This window comes from Manacus vitellinus, unplaced genomic scaffold (genome assembly GCF_001715985.3).
Source record: "Manacus vitellinus isolate BGI_N305 unplaced genomic scaffold, ASM171598v3 scaffold_20_pilon, whole genome shotgun sequence".
Classification (NCBI taxonomy): domain Eukaryota; kingdom Metazoa; phylum Chordata; class Aves; order Passeriformes; family Pipridae; genus Manacus; species Manacus vitellinus.
In genome coordinates, this window is record NW_021939471.1 from 245,582 (window position 1) to 263,496 (window position 17,915).

A 17,915-nucleotide genomic window follows, 5' to 3' on the forward strand; every position below is an offset into this window, starting at 1 on the left:
AATTAGAAACTAATGAAATAGAAGAGAGCATTACAAGAAATAATTTTCCTACATTTATTATGATTAGAATTAATAACTTAATACCAATTAACTTTCATTAGAGTATCAAAATGCCTTGGATGTGATCGTAATTACTTTAGTGTTTAAGCAGAAGAAAAATGGATATTGTGAAAACACCCAAATGAGTTAGGAAAGCAGAAAATTGTAATTTTACATTGCAGTCATTAAACTTGGATCTCATTATCCCAAAGATGAATAGTTGCATAGTTGGAATATAAAATATTTAGAGTCTGCAACAAGTACTGTCGACAGACTTCTCTGCTTAAGGGAAATGAACCTGCCTGTTCTATCTTGCTTTAAGAGGGAGAGTGGAAAAGGGTAGGATTGTATCCACAGATCTACAAAATAAATGACTGGGATGCAGAAGAATTGTATCTAAACTTTCAACAGTAACAAACATCATGTCACCCAAGTAGCTGCAGGAGGACAGCAGCATTTTAAGTGTTCAGCGTGAGTAGTTTCAGTTGCCATTTGTCTCGCTGGAAACTGGGGAATATTTCAGCCTCCTTAAAATCTGAACTTTAGTGATTTCCTCAGAAAGCTCGGTGGGGCACTGAGTGCTTTTGAAAAGCTGCCAGTCTGCACTGCCTGAGGTCGAACAGCCAGTTTGTGAAGAGGCAGGAATTAAATCTGCACCTCCCGAACCTTGGTCCAATCTTTGGAGCACAAACCCAGCCCTCATTTCCACAGTGGATCACTGTACAGGAATGGAAGCTGAATAATATTTGCAGACAAGTTTTACATCTCATCTGCATACGAATGCACATGGGTTCAAAGATGGTATGAAGGCACGCTGGGTATGTTGGGTAGCCCACAATGCCCTGACACATCAGCACGTCAGGATCAGTTTGCAGAATTCACAGGCTTGTGGTGTGTCTAGGCATTTGCACCTAGGGTTTCATCCTTCATGTCCATTTACCATTGCTGTGGAAAATGTGACTTGTCCACAGTTGGAGTACTGGCATCTTTTACAGCTGAACACTGACTGAGAAGTTTGGAAAAAATTTGCAGAATAGCAAGTGGTTTTGACTCATGTGTAGACTCTTTCCAGGTGTTTGTAGTCCTCCATCAGTGTAAAATACCCTGCTGCACTACTTCAGGCTCTGTAGATCGTTATAACTCTCCAGAACATGATCTGCTTCAAGAAATAAATGAAGTTTATTAGCAATTCCAGTTTTTCTTCCTTAAAATCCATTTGTGTATAATAATGCAAGAGAGCTTAGTATAATGTGTGATGTTTCATTTCTTTTCCTCTCTCAGGAAAAGCAACCAGTGTGTATTTCAGTGAAATGTCTTTGGTAGATTTTAGTAAAAAAAAATAAATTGAAAAGGGTTCATTTAAGTGTGAGATAAAAAATAGCAATCATGTGGGTCAATACTTTATAAACTGCAACTGAAAGACAAAACAGAAGCTTTTGATCTATTCTCCAGAGCTCTTGTCTTTTCTCAGGTTCTGCTTGTCTCTTCATGAGCTCCATTTTCCTTGAAATTTCTAAGTACTGGGTGACATAACTTCAGTGTGAAACATTTGCAATGCAAGGAAGTGATGGAAACTATAATTCCATGGCAAAAAATCAAAAATAGATCACACCAATTAATGTCAGTGTGTGGATCTGAGAAGTGTTTTAAGTCCCTCTCTCAGAAATGTATTAAGGAGTATGTTAAAACTGTAATGCAGCAGGATGGAAGCAGAGCCCCCAGTCTGCATTGAAGTTGATCTTTAACCTACCACAACCCTGGGGTATTCCCTATTTCAAGCAAGTTTTAGGATTCCTTTGTATCCAAGGAGTTTTTCTCTCACATATATTGCCTTCTTAACCATTCTCTTTAACCCCCTGGCTGCTTAATTACAGTCCTTTTTCTTTATCTCTGATTTTGAGCAGTCTAAGTTTCATTTCTCTTATCAAAGAAAAATTATTTTTTAACAGTTAAGAGCTTTAGACTTTTTTTTTCTGTAGAACGTTCCAGAATCAGTTATTTGGCACTCAGATATAATATCTAAAAACTACAACCTGGATTTGAAAATGCAAAGCTGCAAGAGATTTAGCTCATTGTTGGATTTTGAAACACCTTCAATTTTAGAAAAATGGAATGTCCTAGTGGGATTGGTCTCTTCTCCAAGGTAACAAGTGGCAGCACAAGAGGAAAGGCCTCAAGTTGTGCCAGGGGATGTTGAGTTGGATGTTAGGGGAACTTTCTTCACTGGAAGGGTGGTCAGACATTAGAACAGGCTGTCTGGGGAAGTGGTGGAATCAGCATCCCTGAAAGCATCCAAATAAATATGTGGAAGTGGCACCTGGGGACATGGTTTTGCAGTGAACGTGGCAGTTCTGGGTTAACAGTTGCACTCGGTGATCCTAAAGGCCCTTTCCAGCCTAAAGCATTCTAAGATTCAGTATCAAACACAGCATCTAAAGCATATTTCTAAAGATAACATGTCAACTAAAAGTTTAAAAGCGAGTTTTGAATGGTCACATTGCTGGCCTTCCCCAGCATCTCTCTCAAAAGAGTTGAGCAATGGAGACTGTTGAGACAAAAGACTCAAAATCAAGGGTAAGCTTTGTAACAGCTTTAACAATGTTATTTTCTTATTCTTCAAAATCTTGTTCAAACTCACAGGTTTGTCCAAACAGAATTAACTAAACAAAAAAGAGTGTGCAAAGGAAAAGCATGGGTGCTCCAAAGACCTCAGGGTCAGCAAAGATTTACTCAACTCTCCACATCCCTTTCAGTTCCTTCCCTGTCGCTGATATTTATTCCCCTGCCTCTTCTTCAATCTGCTTGAGGCTGCCAATTAGCCTCATTAGCATGCCCTCCAGGCTTCCCTCTGCACAGTTAGATTGCCATGTGAGCTGTCAGCTCTGAGAATGGGAGGTTTCTGTAAGGAGGCCTTTCAGCCTCTGCACTGTCCAGCGAGTTGCGTGTCTGACACTGGAATTAATTGGCTGTGGAGTTCAAACATCTGGATTATTGTGCTCATGGGCTAGCTGGCCCACAGCTGCTTATAGGTTGTTTTGCTTTAAATTAGAATCAGGCCTGCAGATGAATTAACTCTTTCTCATCTCCCATATTTGTTTTTGACAGAGCTGAGTATTTCTCTTTGCTCAGCCTTTCCCTGTGCGTGGAATGACTGCCTTCTTACATCTACTGTTAACAAAAAATCATTAGGACACTTTCCCAAAATAAACTAGAAACAGAGCTGGTTTATAGAAAATCAGAGGATGGCACAACTTTTTGAACAGAAACTTCTACAAGGGCACAGAGTTTTAAAAACAAAAACAAGACTATGAGAATCTGTCCAACAGCCAGGCTGTTCATCATTCAGGAAAATTTTCACATATATGATCTCCATGAGGATTCATCCTTAATAAACCATCGGACAAGCCACCAGCTGCAGTCTCTGACTTCATTAACTTTAATAAAATAGTAACGTACACCAGTCAGCTGTGGATCCTGGAGTGTAATGAATATTTCTCTCAGAAATGCCTCCTTCAGATTATTGTGATTCAGAAAGTGTAAAGCCAACCCTGGTCCATATTAAAAAACATTTTGAACTTTGAAGATGAGGATTTTAGGTGAAATTCAATAGTGGAACTAGTCATTTCTGGTTTGGAATATTGAAAAGAAGAAATATTTGCATGAACTAATTTGAAAAGCTTTGTTAAAATGTTTGCATCGTAAAAATTATTGTTTACCACTAAAAGGAAGTGTCTAAACCTTCATTTTTTTCCCCTTCTGTATAGTTTGACGTAAGTAATATTTTCTTCATTCCCTTAAGGGAAATCAAATCTAGTAATTTCCCACTGTTTTCTAGTTGTTTTTTCAATTTGTTGCCGTAGTATTACTGAAAAGTGGGGGAAATGTAGAAACAAGGATGTCCATCAATCCTATATGTGTGGAACCAAGAGTTGCATTTGAAGGAACAGATAATTTGAGCCATGGAGTGGAAAGGTCCCTAAACCCTCCCTTGTCCTGTTGCTGTAGCACTTGGTGCTCCTGAGGAGGCAGATGCCAGGAGAACAGGGATAAGTAACTCAGCAAATCACATTACTTAGACCTAAAAGATTAAATGGGAGGGAAACCTTTGTCTACTTATGAAAATAGGTTTAGTGCTGAAAATATCCATTCAAGTCAGGAATGTGTCAGTCTTCCTAAACTGGAATTTAGGGGCTGTGCCTCAACTTGCAGTTTATGAGGAATTGAGGACCTGCAACTATTAAAATCAGGCACCTTCTCAAAATGAAAAACCGTTCAACAAAATTTCACATGCATTCTTAATGTTCAAATTAATTTTAAAAGCTTTAAAACCACTCATGGGTTTGGGGTTTGAGTTTAGGGTTTTGAAGAGAGGGAGGTGGGAAAGTTGGACCTTTTGTCATGTTTGGAGCTTTTTTATTATTTTCAAAATCAAAGATCACTCTGTTAATTTTATGCTGCTTATACCTTTTTATTTGTACTAGTTTTTGATGCGTACAAGAAAGAATAGAGTTCAATGTTTTATATTGATTTTCAGCAGTAGCTTTCAGAGGTTCCAGCTGAAATTGTGCTGTGCATTTCCAAGAGGTTACTGCAATTTATCACAGTTCATTAGATCATAAATTCTTTGAAGCTAAGGGCTATCTTTTTGATGTTTGTACAGCCTCTAGAATAATGAGACTGGGGCTCTAGATGTGACCCTGCTGCAAATAGTCAGAGATCAAAGCTCAGAACAAACAGGCACCAGAAGACCTTGGATTTGGCTCTCATGAGCTTTCTTCTCAGTTGGGATAATGAAATGATAATGCAGATAAGAAATGGGTGAGTTATTATCCTCAGTTTAAAGATAATGAAGGAAAGGAAGTAATGCTGAAGGTTTTCTGCATATCTGCCCCAAATCTGTTCTCACATCAGATCCCAAATTTTGAATTTTACTTCCATGCCTTGAACTCAAGATTAAATGTGTTCTCCATACCTACTCTCTGAGTGGAAAGGATTAGGTTGCTATTTAGAGAGGACCCCAAATCCTTATATGAAGGTTTTTTAAATATACTGTTTTCTAATTCTACGTTCACCTAGTGATGTATCCCTATAATGGTCTAGACTAGACTGATTTTACTAGTTCAGCAGCAGATTGAGGTCTTTTATTGGAAAGCATAATATTTTTTATGAAGTAAGAAGTGAAAGCCAAAGTAAGTGTCGGACTAATTGCCATAGTAAAATAATTTACATATTACTTTCCATCTCAGTTATGTTCTCTTGAAGCAGTTCATCAACAGATGTCCATCACATCTGCTGATGGATTTCAGGCCATGCTAATAGTAGTTTTATTTAATACCTGACACTGTCAGGTTGAAGTAGTCGCTATTATATATTTTTGTATTTTGCTAAAATAATCATGCTAATAAAAAAAAATCAGTTTTCTAAGTTATACTGTGTAGCAGGAAGCACATATATTTAGGTAATGCTCTGCAAATTTGTTGCATATGCAGAAAGGTAGCTTAAAGAGGCAATTCTTTCTGTTCCAAATATTATTTTAAAATAAATTACTCTTATCCTGACTGGCTTTTTAAAACCTCTGACATCAATATAGTTCAAGTGCCTGAAGGGCAGGTGTCGAATTATGGTGATCACATCTGTTTTACAGTTCTATTTCATGCAAGATTATGTGGAGAAAAGGCAATTTCTTCTACAAAATAGATTAGCAAGAGAGAATATAGACAGGATTATAAAATAATAATCATTACTTGACTATCCCAGTCAAATATTCTCTGAAAATTTCTGGGGGTATTCTGTGAATGTAGTAACTCAGAAGAACATCTACAGGAGTCATTTGTGTAAAATTATCAATACATTTAAAGCAGCAGATGGAACTTAGGAAGTAGTTTCTAGGAGCAAGTTAAAAAATTACATTTTTAGTTAGACACGGACGGTTTTCTGGCTGCTTATACCAAAATATTGTTATTAATTTCTGTGTATATAGCACTTAGTTTAGCACATTCTTGTAATTATCCATCTGATTATGAATTACAGTTCACATACTGACTCAGCATATTTCCCCACAAATATAAAAAAATTAGCCTCATTCTTGCTTTACGGATGAAGTGGTTCACAGTATAGAAAATATACAGTTTAGGGGAAAAAAAAAGAAAAAACAACAAAGAAAACAACAAAAAGGTAGTTCACACTTCATGTTCCTGTCCTTTAATACACCTCAGCACCCATAGGTGTCCTGTGGTGTCTATTGTCTTGCACATAGAATGTATGTAGAAATCATTTGCTACACACCAAAGTAGTTATAATACTAGAATATAAGGAGCAGATTATCTTCTTGATAATCATAGCTTAAAAAAACAAAAACAAAAACAAAAAAACCCCAGATTGTCTTCAAAATTTGGGTTCCAGGAAAAAAAATACCAAAAGTCATATTAAACCTCTAGGCTGCTAAAGCACTAGCTCTACACATTCACAGCTCTTTCTCCAGAATAACCATTTTCTGGTGTGCTGCTTGTCCTCTGTTTGACAGCCCATTGATTCTATGAATCAAGAATTAAAACAGGAGTCATTTATTCTAATTATGGTGCAGTAAGGCTCACAGTATTAAAAGTCCTGATGCAGTGCCCTTAAAATAGGCAATTTCTTATTTCACATTAAACTGGAAAAGGTCTTTAATAAACTTAGAGTCATGGATAATAGCTGTTTGTTCCTATTACTGAGGCTATTTGTGTTTGAATGAGGGTTCCTGACTGTGACTTCTTCTGGTTTTTGTCCCACAGGAATTCCTGTTTCTGTGTTTATAATGTCATTGCATGTTGCCGTGGCAAAAGTGTGACAGTACAAGTTCAGCATTATCACGTTAGTCGAGGACAAAGAAGGTAGAAATTAGAGCTAAATAAACTTTAATCACAAAAGTGGGAAGCATCTGTGGAATTTTATCTCTGCTTTTGTAAGATAGTGTTTTCCAGTACAAAGGAGTAGCTCCAATACTTTTTCATTTAGACATACTCTGTGTTTCCAGTTTTTGCTTTTACATATGAATTTCTTCCAGAACTTGCAGGGTTTATTTACACTGAGCAGGGGAAGGCTGTAATAATTTTCCATCCAGCTTCAGTCTGAAGAAGATTACTGCAAGCCAAACACAGAATTGCACAATCCCACCTTGAAGTGGCACATGGGAACTCCTGGCTGTTCTTGTGGATGTTGTTATGAGAGGAAGGATCTGAAGCCTGTGCTCAAAGTCATGCCTGGCAGTGAAGTCATCTGGGAAACATCTCTCTGCAGGAGCTCCTGCAATGATGTCATGGCCTGTTTACTTGGGTGGCTCAGAGGTTCTGAGTTGATCAAAATGCTCCCAGTTTTAGAAAGCTTCACCTTCCTGGTAAAGCAGAGTGGTTTTGCCAGCTTTATGAATAGAGATTGCTTTTGTTATTTAACACTTGGGCATCACTGCTTGTTTCTTCGTGAGGGTTCTTTGTCATCTCGGTTCAGTTTTCACTGTCCTGGGGGAGGTTTTGTCTGACAGGCCTACTCTTTGCAACAGGAAAAAAAGAGTCAGCAGGACAGATGGAGCTTGAGAACACGGAGTTCAAGTTTAACTTGCTGTATTTTGTGAACAAAAGTGAGATATCCTGCAGTATGCTAACACAGAGCTGACCAGTACGTGCTAGGAATGGTGGCTTTGGAAAGCCAGTGCATTGATAGAGCAGATGAGAACAGAGCCAAAAACTAGGACAGCAGTTTTGCATAACTTATACAGGGTGTTAAAGTTGTTATAAAAATAGCAGCACTTGGGATCTTGATCTTGCTGTCCCTTTAACTGTGTAGCATTTTACGAGGTAGACGTGGAGTTTTTTTGAGGGAGTAGAGGATGTGAGAATCTGTCCTTTCTGTACTGGAATGCCAAAGAAAATTAACTTTTTGGAGGGATAGAATAGTGTGTTTTCATAAGTAGTAACAACTAAAATGTTTTTTCATACAGTGGGGCAGGGAAGTTCTACCAGATTGTTGCTGAGCATCATTCTCAGACTTTAAGTAGGAGGTAAATCAAAGGGGGTCTCTGTGTTCTGAAGTTTCTAACAGTACAATTCACATCTTTGCAAAAGTGTCTGTAGATGTAGTAGAGCTGTTTGTATTACTTCAGTGGAATGTAGGAGTTGTTGCAATTGTGTCTTATGGTTAAGGTAAATTCAATCACTGCACTGGCATCTGGTTTCTGAAAACAAAAAGAAAAAAGCAGCAAATTATGTCGACTTTCTTACATTAAGTTATTTGAAAATGACTTAGTGAAAATAGTATTTCAGTAAATTTGAGGGCTTTGTCAGATTTTACTACTTTCACAGAGAAATGATGATTGAGTTGAATCAAATTCCTGTGGTGCAGAACTAAATCTAATGTCTAATTATGGGCTTGTAAGGCTGAAAAATGTTATTATGCACTTCTAAATCTGAAAATTTAGTATTTCAAATAGTGAATATGTATCATTTTTAGATGGCTCTTTTCAGTGAAGGTAAATTACATATTTTTTTACTGGAAACAGTCCAGTCAGAAATTTTTTTAATTGAGTCATTCAAGCAGCATGATGTGTCTTCAGTGAGCAAGTATGAGAGGCACTTCATGTTTGGAATATCCTTTTTAAATGAAGTGTCAGGTTTGATATTTAGTTCCATTTTCCCTGTCTGGATACAGAATGGTTCTTGTGCTTGTGCAGGTACTCTTTTCTGTGCACAGGCATCTTCAACCTTCACTGAATATTGGTTCAATAATAATAATTCTTACAGAAATAAAGAAGTACTATATTTTAAAGACTGAAGAGTGAATTTAGAGCTGCCAGTTCGTAGTTCTTAGAGGTCAGAAACTAAATAGAACCTAAACTAATGTGAGAGTAAGAACAGAGGTTTGCAGGAGCTGACAAGGATGTTATTCAGCATCTCCAGTTGGACGGCTCAGTCGTTTTCTGTGCAAGTCAGAAGGAACTCAGAGAGATCACACACAGGGTGAAGCTGGATCACATTAGTCAGCAGTGTGCTCATTTGATGTGTTTTCTCTCGTTAGTCATCCTGAAGCTTTCAGGCAGTAACAAAGATACACCACAGGAGGCTCAGCAGAGTTGGGAGTAGCAGTGGAGGAACAGAAGGTAGTGGTTTGATGCCCTTGTTTGATGTTAGATGAGTCTGATGTTAGATGAGTCTGAAGCAAAAGAGCTGTAATGACTTGAGGAAGGTGCCTTTGGATAACCCACAGATATTCCCTGGCGCAGTAAAAGGAGCTGACAAGATGCTCCTACCAAAAGAAAAGAAAAATAATCTGTTCACATGTAAAAGCAAAAACTGGAAACACAGAGTGTGTCTAAATTGAAACCCAGAGGATGAAGTTTGGAAGCATGTTGTTCTTTAATTTACTCCTTCATTATGTCCATAAATGGAGTGGGTTGGATTTCAGGAAAAGATTCTTCCCCAGAATGTGGTTGGGCACTGACCAGGCTCCCCAGGGCAGTGGGCACAGCACCAAGGCTGCCAGAGCTCAAGAAGTGTTTGGATGACGCTTTCAGGCCCATGGTGGGATTCCTGTGCAGGGTCAGGAGTTGGACTTTAGGGTATTAATGGGCCCCTTCCAACTCAGAATCTATAATTCTATGACTTTACTCAACCTCTAATCACAGGATTCTTTCACGTCGAGGCTAAAGACCATTGCAGCACACATGAAGAAAGAATCCTGTCAGAAGAGTGTGTGTGACCCAGTCACAACCAGAGAATGTATGATCAGAAATTACTTTTTTTTTCCTAGTAAAAAATTTGCTCTCAGTACCATCTTCCCCTGCCCTTGTTTGTTATATGCCAAATATTATTTATCAGCTATGGGAAGTGCACCTGGAATTAAAGTGAAAAGAAGCCTTCAGCATGATATACTACTAGTATTAGCATCACTGTCTTTGTGGACTGTTAAAATGTTCCTTTTTAAGCCCTTCTCCCATACATCAGAAGCTTTTAAAAAATTATCTAAAAATTTCTTGATCTCCTTAGATTTTTTTTTTCTAGAAGCTCCTGAAATGCTGTAGAGATTTGATGCACTGAAGAAATGCTGAATGTTTTTTCCTGTACAATTGGTTTTTTTCCACAGTGGCAGTCTTGACAAGACAAATGTTTTACCTTTTCTGCTTTTTTCTATATACCAACCTGCTCTTATCTGCCTTGTGGAGGTACCAGCTGTATTTCTTAACATTGTTTTATTTTTAGGATTGGATGCTTTAATGCAGGGAACAGCTTTGATAGCTGTATTGCACTGCAATTTGATTTTTGATTTTATCCTTGCTCACAGCCCCCTTAGCATATGACCACACTGATCTCTCTGGAGAAGATTTAAGTTTTGATCATTTACAAAGTGGGTCCTAAAGTCTCCTGAAGTTCTACTTACAAACAAATTATTTATGGCAGTATAAATATATACTCCTAGTGTTTTTCCTTTTTCTGTGCCATTTTCCCATCTGGCTGCAGAGGAAAATGCAGTGGGACTTGAGGCAGAATGTGACCTGGTGTAATCATTCTCATTCTTTTGCCTTTAAAATTACACCAAGCTACAGTCAACCTATTTGGTCCACATGTCAGGTTTCTTCCCAATCAGCAGCCACATAATTTCTCTTCTCACCACATCTGAACAAGGGTTAGAAGACAGGTGTAGGCAGGATTAGGACTGCCACATGTCCTCAGTTTCTCAGGCATCTTTACCCAAATATTTCCAGGTATTCCTGTTTCCAGACATTTCCATCCAGGGGATGGTGAGTTGTCCTACTCCAAGGGTTGTCTGTGTCCACCACTGTTCAAAGAGATGTAGAACTTTAGTTACCAAATTATGTTCTTTATTATTTATCAATGGATCCAAATTGAAAGACTGAAATGACTGCTTACACGTTTGGTAGTGGAGAGTTCTTAGTTACAGCACTGCAAGAGAACAGGAGAAAGTACAAATTAAATCAGTGTGCAAAATACAAATTCAAACTTATTGAGAGGTTTTTGAAGTTAAGCATGATGTGGGTTTTACACTACTGCATCTGGAAGTTTGCTTTAACTGTTACTTAATTATTTTACATTCCTTTCTCTAATGCTCTCTTTTTTCCCCCAAAAAAATTCAATGTCTTATTAAATAGATTTTTTTTATATATCCTAATTACTGTAAATATTTTCACCTCCGTGTTTTCTCACATGCATTTGGCTTAATTCTATTGATGGATGAAATACCCACTAATATTTGATTTCCATCAGAAGACCCTTTTTAAAATGTTTTTAATTGTGTATTCCTTAATTTTTCATGAATAGTGCTCAAACACTCCCTAAAAAAAAATGCATAATTTTTTTTTCCTGTGTCAGAGCCACCACTGGTGTGGAACATTACATGTCAGATGAGCAGAGGATATTCAGGGAATGTGCTGATGTCTGTGCCACTTTTCTGTCTCATACTCCCATGTGGTGAGTTGGATTTCTGCTCTCATTTGAGCAGCAATCATGCCTGGTAGAGACAGTTGTTTTAAAGTTTGTCACTAGAAAAATGCTCCCACAAGGGAAAAATGGCAAAAATATGCCATTGTAGAAAAACAAGGAAGCTATTGCAGGTGAGGAGCTGGACTATGGGGTGGGGAAAGAGAAGGAACTCAAAATAGAAAGAGGTGTGTGTTTTATTGTCCATACTGTCCTTCTGCTGTTCAAGAGATGGAGAAGGTTCATGTAGGCAAGGCTGAGCAAAAGCTGTGCATGTTTTAAGAAGTGGTTCACAGCTCAGACATTTGTTCTTCTGTTTTCTGCAAGGCTTCAAAACTGGTCTCTCTTCTCCTTCATTCTTGTTTTGTGTCCTGTTGTTCTGATGTTATCACAATGTGGATACATTTGTCTTCCTTTCCTCAGTAAATCAGCCTCCCTGTAGAATGGAGGAGATTGGAGGAGCTAATTTTTCAAATGTTGGCTGCAGGTATCCAGTAATTATTTTTTCATTGCCTTTTTCCCCTTTCTTTATTGTATAAATTTGGTAAGCACTATTTTCTTATAATTGCATTTAAATCTACATGAAAGAGAACCTTTAATGTTCAGGGATTTCAGAGTAATAAAGAAATGTGGCGCTGCAAAAGACTGGGGTTTTTTTAAGATTGAAATGTGATGACAAAAGAAAACAGATGTTGTTTAAAATTAAAATATCCTACACTGCTCTCTACTGGAAGAGTGGAAGTCTACATTAAATATTCAAAAGTGTACCTAAAACTATTTCTTAGTCAAGTTTAATGATTCTTTTTTTTTTTTTGACTCTGGTAAAACTAAATTTTCCAAAGCATGGAGAGTCTTTTGTATTCATCTTAAGTTTTGAGAAAAGCACCTGGATATACTGTGAAAACATTAAGATGTTGAGGGTCAAAATGTAAGCTTCCAGGGGGAAGAATTACTGGAGAGTGTCCTGCTAATGTCAAGGAAAAAAAAATGAACTGTTCATCTTCAAAATTCACCCGACCTTGCTAATGGGCTGTATCAGAACAGCAACAGACTCATCAGAACTGTAAAGGATCCTGGATGCCTGAAGTTGCCCCGTGTTTGAATTGATTTTTAATTGAACCAACAAAATAAAAGTGTAGAAGATTCACCTTTTAGTCATTTCTCCAGCCAAAGCACAACAATAAAAGCAGTTTTAATATTGTCATTGTGGACTTGGTCCAAACATGTTTTGCCCACATAAAATGCAGAGGAAAATTTTCACCTACATTCTGCAGGAATGAAGGATCTGTGTGAGAGTCCTCCTGGCCATTACAGGGTTGGATTATTCTCCCAGTTGCTGTTGATGATAAAACGTCTACTGATTTTAACATGGTGAAATAGAGTCTGTTAATTCTCTTGTGAATCTTTGCACGTTTAGTGAACACATCTGGTTGTCTGCTGATGTCAGATTATAAACAGTTTGATCTGAGGTGTTCATCTTGTGTATGGCTGGTCAACAGCTCACTTTCTTAATGGCAAACATCAATGTACTTTAAAGGAATACTTAAATGGTTCTCACTGATAAGGTCTCTTGACCTCATAAATTTCTGCTTATAGACAGCTGCAAGTGAAATCAGAATAAGTAAGAGATCAGAAAATTAATTTTTCATCTGTTTTATAGGGAGTGTGTACTCAAGAATGGCAGACTGCAGTGAAAAATGTGCAGCAATTTACATGAGAAAAACATTGGTTTAGCTTGCTTTATGTTATACAAATATTAAATGTCATCCTCTTCTAACTTCTTAAAGTATCCAATGAAAATTCAGTATGATCATGATGATCTTCTCATTAATAATAAAAAAAATATATAAATATTTTAAAATACGAGTCTAGTGGCATGCCTAAATTATTGATCATTTTTCTTTGAATTGGCTTGTTATGCATGAAGTTACACCGACCTCAAGAATAATCTTTTTCCTAGTTACAAGCAGTAAACACACGTAGCAGTCATATGTAAACATTTTCCAGCTCTATTATGTGTTAGAATACATTACTTGTGTAAAGAACACTAGTGCAGTTATCAGTTTGCATATAGGATACAATAGTGAATGATCTAAAGGGAAACTGCTGTGTGGTCTTCTGTTTGTTGTGCAGTGAAGTGGAGGAGTTTGTAGCTTGACTCTCAGGAACTGTTACACTTCGTATGAAGAACGTTCTGCAGAAAGGACTCTGAAGAGCTGAAAAAAACCCCACTGACTTTTCAAGTTCCCACCTCGAACTCTGTAATGGTTCTGCTCTCTGAAGGAGCCCGGGCTTGAAAAGGGGAGGTTCAGATTTACCCCCTTTTGCTTGGAATTTTTGTTGGAGAAACCCTTCCACGCTCAGTGCTTGTGCTGTTCCTGCCCGAATTCCTGACATAGCACATATCTGCCCTTTGTGTTTGAAATGGCCATCTCCTCGTTTCGGGAGGCTGGTGAATTAGTTGTTATTTACTTTAGAAATCCCCGAGGTGACAATGCAGCCTCTGTGTTGGGGACTGTACAAACACGGAGTCCTTTAACTAAAAAGTAAGTTGTAAAATCTCGGTTTTCAAAAATTCTAATATTTTCCCAGTCTAAGACAGGGGTAAAAAGTATGAAAATCCTTTTTTCTCTAGGTTTGAGAGATTGATAGATTAGTGAAAGGGTTTTTGTACATAGTAAGGCTGTGTTTATCTGGTCTTCTAGTAGTGTGTGTAAATGTATCACCACTGTTTTAAGGAAAGTCCATTGTTTTATTAATTTAGGGTTACCTGTTTCTTGGGTCACTTGTGGGTTTAGCTGCAATAAAGCTGTCTTTGGGGAAAATCTGCTGTTAATTGACCTCCTCTTTGACTGAGGCAACCTCTGTTCCACAGAATGAGTGATTTCAGTGGGTCCAATGGAAATGGAGTTAATGTCTGGGCTATTGCTGGTTATAATGTCTCTGTTTTGCTTTGGGGATGCTAGTTTAAGAAAGCTTGTTAAACAGGATTGGATGTTTTTTAAGGGCCACTGTGAGGTTACATCTGTTCTGCTGTTAAAAATGTTGAAGTCCCAGCTTTGCAAGTAGATGTGTTTGCTCAGCTTAATTGGTATGAGTGATGCCATGCTAATTGGCACCTAATATTAAACAAAAGATGATGAGAGTTCACATGGAAAAGGCACACAGCAGAGGAAAAAGCAAGCAATAAAAAGCTTCCAGTTAAAACGTTAGCTACGTAACCCTATATTGCATAGTCATTATTTTGTTACGATAAACCTTTTCAAGTTTGAAATTCTGTCAGTATTTTGTCCCCAAATAGGACAGTCCAATTAATACAAATATTCAGATTATTTCCCCTTAATTGCTGGTGTTCTCTTTATTACTCTTACCAAAAATAAATAAATAAATAAATAAGAGAGGTCAAGCATGAAATGTGTAAACAATTTGAATCTACTTGAATTTTAAAAATATAGGATTGCAATTAAAAGAGATGCAAGTAGATACAAGCAGTACAATCCATTGCATGGCCTTATAATTTCTGATTGATATTAGCACTTAAGGTACAAATCTTTGTCCATCTGGATTAAATGCATCTTGCTGTATTTTCCCATACTGAATAGTTTATTATGCATAAACTCTAATTCCACATCCAGTTCAAAACTGCTGAGAGCAATAGAAACTTCAGTAGTGATGCTCAGTGTCAAAACTGACTCTCATCTGGAAGACAGTGCATTGTAGATGACTGATGGAATTGTGGTGGGTTATATTCCATAAATGCTGGTGTTTCTTTATTCTCTGAGTCTTGGTTGTTTACTTCTTTTGTAACCTGTTGAGCAAACCCAAAGGGTTTCTTCAGGTCTTGTCAGTCTTTGAAACCTGTGCTCGCAGCAGTTTATCTTTCTGTTTACATCTCTACTTCTCCCTCCTCTCCATGATCAGAAATGTTAATTTCTGGGTTGGGAAACATTACTGTGAGCTTTAAAATTCAGTGACCTTTAACAGATTCCCCAACTGTGGCAGAAGTTTCATTTGACGCTTCCACATTCTAAGGCAGTGATGTGAATTAGCAGGAGGCACAAGCCCCTGGGAAAACTGTGGTTGTGGAAGTTACTGTTCATGGAAAGACTGGCTGGCTGCTGGGATTTGTTGAATACAGCAAAGACACCTCCATCCTTTCTGGACTGTGAATCTGAGGAGAAAGCTGAGAAGGAAGTTGCAGGGAAATGGTTCTGTTGCTTTTGAGGCGTCTTTTGCTATCTCAGATTTCAATTATCTGGATGGGAGCAAGCAAATAAGAAACAAAGGGCAGCCCTGTGCCCTTCTGGAGAAGTAACTGCAGGTGAGGCAGCATAACCTGGGGCAATCTAGATATGTGTGTGACCCGATTCCACCCAAAGCCTGGCTCTAAATCTATTGAGAGGTACCAGGCTGCTTACACTGGTGATGCCTCTGGAGCTACCAGTTTCAAAACTACCCAAATATTAGGAATCACCCATGGATGAAGCGTGCTCAGCTGTCTTCCCCTTCTCCCTGGGCAGCAGTGACCTGTGTTCTCTGCTCACTGAGCCTTGTTCACACCTGCAGCTGTTATTTCCTGTGTTCATGCAGGATTCCTGCCCACAAACTTGCAGCAATTTTACTTCTACCCCTCGTGTTCTGCCAAATGTGGAGTGTATAAATATGCTTGTGTACAGGTGTCTGGGATTATTGGCATTTCAGCATTCCCCTGAAATTCTTATCTGACCTTATCCACTCTTTTTCTTTTTTTTCCCCCACAGACACTTGCTCAATATTCATTTACCCTTCCCTTTCTGTCTCTACCACGTGTAGTATCATAATGTCCAAGAGTCATTCCTGCTTCTCTATGTGCATTTTGTGCAGCTGTCACTTTTCCAGGGAAGATCACCACCTCTGTTTAAAGCCACCAGAGATGTTGCATGAAAGAAATTAAATAGCAGAGGTTTCTGCTTTGTTATTACAAACCCTTGGTGTCTGAGCTGGAGAATTGTAATAGCAGAGACCGTGGACAGATGTGTGTGGGGGGTTTTGATTTACACCTTGTTGTATGCAAGGTGGCACATCATATTTCAGAGTCAGCAGCAAATTTCCAATGAGGCTTAATTATTGGTGGAGCTGCAGAGTTTCTTTTTCAGGAATAAAACTTGAACCTACTCAAACTTTTGAGTGTTTAATAGAATTTAAAACTTCAGAGTTACTCTGTCAAAAGCATCTGTAGCTTGGCAAATTTAAGTTCCTTTTGAAACTGCCAAGACTTAAAAAATTTTACATTTTTGTGTAAAAAATTTTACATGTGTGTCATGTTACACAAAGCATTGTGCACTTTTGTAAGAAAGTGGGGGGGGAAGTTCTTGCTACCATTATTTTGGCATATACATGTATTAGTGTGGCTTAAATCTAACTGTACCTCAATGTGAAACTTGGGCAATTCAAAATTAAGGAATATATTACACAGATCAGCTTCAGGTGGGGGTTATCATACCTTTTGTAACAGTGTAGTAGAAGGCAAGCAAAACTGCACTGAACATAAAAGCATTTTGTTGTGCAAATAAAGAAGTGGTAAGGTCCCTTTATGTATTAACAAGCGTATGTTTGGTTTTCATCAAAACCTTATTTGGTAAAAATATCAACTCCAGTCAAAAATCTTTGAATATGACCCTCACTTTTATGTAAGTTGGAGCCTAGTTTCTTTAAATCTATGAAATTACTGTACCAAGCATCTCTGAGAGAAAAATCAGTCCCTTTCATTTGTCTTGCATCACTGTATGAAAGTTTTAGCAGAATAGTCCAAACGATTGGCTCATGTTGATTCACAGGAAGTATCTTCTATCAGTACTTTTTGTGCATTTTTTCATTATTTTCTAAAAGGAGATTACCAAAATAAGGATTTCCATGTGGAAAAAGGTGCTTTACCCTCTATTTACAGATTTGTATAGGATGTTTTTTTAAAGGTGATTTTAATAACTCTTATATTTGTCTAATTAGAATTTAATTCCTGTTATTCTCTTCATTAGAAATAGCCATGTGAAGATTTGCTATTTGAAACAATTGCCTTTCCAAAATGTTTTTTGGGAATAGCTGGGAAATAAGATTACTTGAGTTGATTAGGCCTTTCAATGCATAACTTGCTGCTCACAAATTGCAATCTTTTCAGTTCCTTGGCAGTACAGAAGTGGAGCAGCCCAAAGGCACCGAAGTTGTAAGAGACGCTGTTAGAAAATTAAAGGTGAGAAAGAATTTTTAATGAAATACAAATGGAATGTGTTCTTAACCTGTTTTCACAGCTAAGACAATTTGTACATTTTCTAGGTAAATTCATTGGTTCTAGAAGCAGTTGCTTTTAGTAATCTCTTCACTGGTTTGTTGGCTCTTCTTTATTATGTCTGTATTGTCAGCTATACAAATATTCAG

The 17,915-nt window shown here is 37.7% G+C and overlaps 1 protein-coding gene across 5 annotated transcripts in view; it reads left to right on the forward strand.

The window, feature by feature from the left end:
- GULP1 (GULP PTB domain containing engulfment adaptor 1) overlaps positions 1-17,915 on the forward strand; it is a 78,423-nt gene that overhangs the window by 16,027 nt on the left and 44,481 nt on the right. For all 5 annotated transcript variants that reach the window (XM_018071837.1, XM_018071836.1, XM_018071840.1 and 2 more), the window contains exon 3: positions 17,659-17,730. In XM_018071837.1, the coding sequence (XP_017927326.1) occupies positions 17,659-17,730 (72 nt within the window). The remainder of the gene's footprint in view (positions 1-17,658; positions 17,731-17,915) is intronic.